The sequence below is a fragment of the Amblyraja radiata genome, chromosome 11 (assembly GCF_010909765.2).
Source record: "Amblyraja radiata isolate CabotCenter1 chromosome 11, sAmbRad1.1.pri, whole genome shotgun sequence".
Classification (NCBI taxonomy): Eukaryota; Metazoa; Chordata; class Chondrichthyes; order Rajiformes; family Rajidae; genus Amblyraja; species Amblyraja radiata.
Window position 1 is genome coordinate 60,387,754 of NC_045966.1, and position 6,765 is coordinate 60,394,518.

At 46.7% G+C, this 6,765-nt stretch overlaps 1 protein-coding gene across 1 annotated transcript in view; it reads left to right on the plus strand.

The window, feature by feature from the left end:
• Positions 1-1,524, plus strand: part of stk32a (serine/threonine kinase 32A) — a 292,295-nt gene extending 290,771 nt beyond the window's left edge. Inside the window, exon 12 of the mRNA XM_033029996.1 lies at positions 1,152-1,524. Within this exon, the coding sequence (XP_032885887.1) occupies positions 1,152-1,272 (121 nt within the window). The 3' untranslated portion in view covers positions 1,273-1,524. The remainder of the gene's footprint in view (positions 1-1,151) is intronic.
• Positions 1,525-6,765: the final 5,241 nt, after the last annotated feature.

A 6,765-nucleotide genomic window follows, 5' to 3' on the forward strand; every position in this document is an offset into this window, starting at 1 on the left:
ACTGGCCACATCTTCCCATCTCCTCCCCTGTCGGCTTTCCGCAGAGACCGCTCCCTCCGTAACTCCCTGGTCAATTCGTCCCTTCCCAACCAAACCACCCCCTCACCTGGTACTTTCCCTTGCAACCGCAGGAAATGCTACACTTGCCGCTTTACCTCCCCCCTTGACTCCATCCAAGGACCCAAGCTGTCTTTCCAGGTGCAGCAGAGGTTCACCTGCACCTCCTCCAACCTCATCTATTGCATCCGCTGTTCCAGGTGTCAACTGCTCTACATCGGTGAGACCAAGCGCAGGCTTGGCGATCGCTTTGCCCATTATCTCCGCTCAGTTCGCATTAACCAGCCTGATCTCCCGGTAGCTCAGCACTTCAACTCCCCCTCCCATTCCAAATCCGACCTTTCTGTCCTGGGCCCCCTCCATGGCCAGAGTGAGTCCCACCGCAAACTGGAGGAGCAGCACCACATATTTTGTTTGGGTAGTTTACACCCCAGTGGTATGAACATTGACTTCTCCAATTTCAGATAAACCCTGCTTTCGCCCTCCTTCCCCTCCCCTTCCCGCTCTCCCACAACCCACTGTCTCCGCAGTGCCTCCTATAGATCCCTTCTATGGTTGGGAGGTCAGTACCTGTGATGGACAGGGCAGTGTCCACCATTTTTTGATATCTCCTTTGTTACTGGGCATTTGAGTTGCTGAACCAGGCCATGATGCAACCGATCAATATGTTCTCTACCGTACATCTGTACAAGTCCAAGAGACTATTTGTCGACATACTGAACCTCCTCCATCTTGTAAGGTAGTGGAGGCATTGATATAGATTCCTTATGGTTACATCAATGTGCTGGGCTCAGGACATCTCTTCAGAAGCATGCATATCCAAGAACTTGTAGTTATTTACCCTCTCCAGTACCAGGTGCGTTTCAGTAAGATGCCTGAGGTCATGTCAAAGATCAATTGCTCTAGATTACTTTGTTGAAATTCCATACATTGGATTTCCTTATTATTAGCAACATCTTTAATGGTTGGGAAAGTTGCAGTTATCAATGTGGATAAAGGAAGGGTTGCGTTGTTCTGTACCATAGTGACTTGCTTTATATCTCACAGGTCCTGAACCATCAACATCACTTTACATTTTTGTTCATTTTTTTCAGACTCAAGCAAAATCCAGATCAATCACAGGCCAAATGCATCGACAAAGAAGAGCATCAGAAAGAACAGGATGATGGGAAGAACAACAATGTGATAACATCAACTTGTACACAGCCATGTTAGCATCAGCTCTGGGTGTGCGTCACCTCTGGGATCCTCCAAAGTAGATAAGGCAGCACATCTTTACATAGTACGTGGCAGTCCTCTTCATTAAACAGACATCGTCACAGCTGGAATCATGGCTTGAATGTACCGTGCAATGTAGCACCGAGCAATTGAAGAAAATGGATGACAAAATTATCCTCTGTGATCATTTAACATGCAACTATGGGTCATAGAACCAGAGGGCATGGAAATAACACCTTTGGAAACTTGTCCATGATGCCCACCTTTGCTGGTCCCATTTGCCTGTGTTTGACCCATATCCCTGTGAACATTTCCTATCCATACTGTCCAAACACCTTTTAAATGTTGTTATTGTACCTCAACCTATTTCTCTGGTAGCTTGTTCTATATATGTACCAACCTCTGTGTGGAAAAAGCTGCCCCACAAAGCTGTTCCTTTTAAATCCTTCCCCTCTCACTTTGTGGCCTATGGTTCTTGATTCCGATTCCCTGGGGAAAAAGACTGTGTGCATTCATCCTATCTATATGACCCACATTATTTTACTCACCTCTACAAGATCATCCTTCAATCTCTTATGCTTCAAGGAATGAAGTCCAAGCCTGCCCAATCTCTCCTTATAACTCTGCCTCTCGAGTCCTGGCAGCATCCCCATAAGTCTTTTCTGCATCTTTCCCGAAGTACGGTGACCAAAATTGAATATTGTACTCCAAGTGCAACTGTAACATAATGTCCCAACTTCTATACTCAATTCCCTGACTGCTGAAGTGTGTCAAAAGCCTCTTCACCACCCCATCTACCTGTGACGCAGGGAACTACAAGGGACTATGTACTTCTACTCATGATCCCTCTGCTGTACAACACTACCTAGGGCCCCACCCTTCACTATGAAAGTCTTACCCTGGTTTGACTTCCCAAAATGTAACTCTTCAAACTCAGCTCACCTAGCCTGTTGATCGAGATCCTGGTGGAATTAGGTTTTTTTTAGTTTAGAGATGCAGCACGAAAACAGGCCCTTTGGCCCACTGAGTCCGCTCTGACCAACGGTCCCCGCACATTAACTCTACCCTACACGCACTAGGGACAATTTTTACATTTATACTAAGCAAATTAACCTACAAACCTGTACGTCTTTGGAGTGTGGGAGGAAACCGAAGATCTCGGAGAAAACCCACACAGGTCACGGGCAGGACGTACAAACTCCGTACAGACAAGCACTTGCAGTGGGGATCGAACCTGTAAGGTTCTGTGCGCGCTGGAAGGCAGCAACTCTACCTCTGCGCCACTGTGGTATCCTTCTTCATTGTACACAATACCACTTGTTTTTGTTTCATTTTCAAGTTTAATAACCATGCCTGGTACCATCTCATCCAAATTGTTGATATAGATGACAAACAATAATGGGCCCAGCACTGAATCCACCTCCCACCAGTAGTCATGGGCCTCCAGTCTAAAGTAATATCCTTCCACTATTACCCTCTGCTTTCTACAATCAAGCTAAATATGTAACCAATTTTACTTCGGAGTCACGTGAGTGACTACGTGAAGAACCCCGCCACGACGCATGCGTGTCATATCGCTTTCACGCTTGCGAAACGACAGGCTGGGTGGAGTGTCCCCCGCAGCGGTAAGTTTGAAACCGCGACCTGCAGGTAAGTGATTTACTCTGTGGTAGTTTTTGTCCCCGCGCTGTTTTTACACAGGGCGGGAAGCTGGACAAAATAGGGTCCACAAGTGCTGCGAGTAAAGCTGGCTGGGGAGGACCGCGAAGTTGCGGGAGCCAGCAGCAGCTGAAGGCACAAGCCCCGTAAGGGATCAGCTGTGCCGACTTTTGGTCCCGCGCCGGCCAGAACACCACGGCCGGCGGGAGACTATTCAAATGGGGCCGTCGACTTTTTGGACAAGTCGAAAACGGCAGGAGACGGGGTGGAACGACGTTCCCCCGTAGCGACAATTTTAACTTGGACCTGCAGGTAAGAGCTGCGGTCTTTTTGTGTTTTTACCATGCTAATTACAGGTGGAGAAACCAACGGGCTGCGACAAAGCTGGTGGGCTAGATGGGATCAGCTGTGCCTGATGTCGCCTCCGCACCGGCCAGATCCACTCCACGGCAGTAAGGACAAAGCTGGTGAGGGAGGACTGCGGAGCAGCGGGCAGCCAGCAGCAGCCAGCGGCACTCGGATCACCGATAGTGGGATCAGCTGTGCCCGATGTCGCCTCCGCACCGGCCAGATCCACGCAGCCGGGCGGAAAGGCTAGACACAAAAACAAACAAGGTCGTGGACTCAGAGGAGTCCGACTTTGAACAACCGCGGGCGGCCAGCGACCGAGAGCGCTGGAGCCGGATGGAGCGGTGTGTGGAGCATTTGCTCCAATGTGACAGACTCCGGGAGATGGAGTCGGGTCACTGTGGGCCCTATGATAAACCCACAGCAGTACCTCTTGAAGGGCTGCACAGTGCTTCTACCTCATCAGAGGGGAGCACTGCGGGTCAGTTCTGGGCTGACCTGGACGAGGGGTCCGCAAAAGGAAAGACAAGTGTGCAAGGGGTGCAGGAACAAGAGAACCTACTGGACTAATAAAATAGACTCCAACAAACACTACAGCCAAAGACAGCACCCCTACGCACCCACCAGCAGAACTGGTGAAAGCTCGAAGGCCCGGTATTCAAAACATGAGTCTTTTTAGGCCATGGCCCAGGCCGGCCTTCTTGGAAGATGCGGGGACCTCCAACGCCAACCAAACCGAAAATCCAGACACCAGCGCAACAACAGCAGCGAAGAACCTACAAAAAGAAGTAAACCTGCCACTGGTAACTATGGAGGTAGGTGGGTCTGGTTCCCTATAAAATACAGGGAGCATGGAGGTTGTGGGGAGACTACACTCTTTTCTGAATGCATGGAGCATGTTAACAACCGATACTTACATCTTAAGCAGTATCCAGGGATATACAATAGAGTTTATACACAAGTACAGCCCTCCAGTTCAACATATACCGAACCGAATGTTCGTGCCTTCTGATAAAGAAAAATCAAAAGCGCAAGCTGAACTGGAGCTGCTTTACATAAAAGGTGTAATTGAGAAAACTCAACACGAACCATTAGAATTCGTGTCCAATATATTTATCAAAAACAAAAAAGATGGTGGTTGTCGCATCACCATAGATCTGACAAAATGGATACCTTTGTTACTGCTAAACAATTAATTTCCAAAGGTTACTTCATGGCCAGCATCGATTTAAAAGATGGTTACTATTCAGTGCCTATACGAGGTGACCACAGATGTTACTTAAAATTCAACTGGATGGGCAACTCTGGCAGTATAAAGCACTGCCAAATGGATCATCAGCCCCAGGCTGTTCACAAAAATTTTGAAACCAGCCCTAGCGTTTCTACGGAGACGTAAACACATGGTCATGGCATATTTAGATGACATACTCATTGTGGGCGAAACTTTGGAATTGGCCAAACAAACTGTAACAGCCACAAAACAGTTACTTGAAAAACTGGGATTTATTATCCATCCAGTTAAATCTAAACTAACGCCTTCCACTACTATGGACTATTTGGGGGTTTCACCATTGACTCAGTTCACATGTCGGTGACTCTGCCTAAGGGAAAGGCTAGAGATTTAATAGAGGCTTGCATAACCTCATTGACATCAGCAAACCATCCATCAGATTGGTAGCAAACGTAATTGGCAAATGGTGGCTGCCTTTCCAGCCACACAATTTAGACCTCTACATTACCAAAACTTACAGAGAGCAAAAATACAAGCACTCTAAATTAATGCAGGTCACTTTGACTGACCTATGAAACTACCAATCAAGCTAAAATGGAATAAAATGGTGGATAGATAACATCTGGCTTTGTTCCAATCCAATCATTGTCAGTAACCTTTCCATGTTACTACAAACTGATGCCAGTGCACTTGGGTGGGGAGCCACCAATACCATCACCAGCTGTGGAGGTAGATGGACTGCTCAGGAGGCATCATTATTACTCACACTGGGCATAAACTACCTGGAAATGTTGGGTGCATTCCATGGCCTAAAGTCATATTGTACTGGATCATATCACCAGCATGTTTGACTACAGATAGACAATACCACCGTGGTAGCATACATTAACCACATGGGTGGAAACAAATCGACATCATGTGACAATCTGGCTAATACAATTTGGCAATGGTGTATCCAGAGAGATATTTGGATATCAGCCACTTACCTACCAGGAAGACTAAATTTAGTGGCAGACACCAGGTCACACAAATTTAATGAAAACACCGAATGGATGTTGAATAAAAAAGTATTTGCTGATATTACAGCAAAATATGGAACACCAGATATCGATCTATTCGCATCCAGACTTAACCACCAGTTATCAAATTATGTTTCATGGGGGAACCAGACCCTGGGGCAGCGGCGACAGATGCATTTTCGCTGCATTGGGGGAAATTGTTTATTTATGCATTCCCTCCTTCCTGCCTCATCAGTCGGGTATTAAGGAAAATACAACAAGACTCTGCGTCTGGTATTGGTAGTACCCGATTGGCCTACTCAACCATGGTTCCCAGTGGTATTAAACATGGTATTAAAACCATGTATCACCATCCCACATAGACCAGATTTATTGCTACATCCCGTAACAAGGGATAGCCACCCAAGCCATAAACATTTGAACTTATTAATTGAACATGATCTCGGCGGCCCAAAGACAGTCAACCAAAAAACAGTATCTGGTCTATATCAGGAAGTGGGCGATGCACTGCCATAAAAACAACATCACCTACAGAGGCATAAACATCCTGTCTGTTCTGGAATATCTGGCAGGCCTCCACTATGATGAGGGGCTCAGTTACAGTGCCATCAACTGCGCCAGAAGTGCCCTATCGACTTACCTATGGCAGGGGACAGAGCGTTACTCTGTTGGGACTCACCCACTGGTAACAAAACTTATGAGGGGAATTTTTAATACTAATCCCCCAAGAACCAGGTACTCCCAAATATGGGATGTAAGTATTATCCTGAAGATGCTCAGGAATTGGTCTCCAGCAACAGCTCTGTCCCTACACAGACTGACATTAAAAACAGTCATGCTAATGGCATTGGGCACGGCACAGAGGGTACAGTCACTGCATAAACTAAGACTGGACAACATGACTTCCTCAACAGAAAATATTACGTTTCATATCTATGAGTTAGTAAGCAGAACAGACAGGGATCAGCAGGCCTCAATATACAATTTAGGTCATACCCAACAGATGACCGTCTGTGTATAATAAGACATCTGTCGTTACACATGGAGAAAACGAAAATCCTAAGAGGCAATGAAAGGCACTTTTTGGTCAGCCACTAGCAACCACACAAAAGAGTGACGGTCCAGACCATCTCAAGATGGCTGAAACAGGTGCTAACACAGGCTGGGGTGGATACTAATATTTTTAAATCTCATTCCACCAGGGCTGCAGCTACATCGGCAGCGATACAGTTG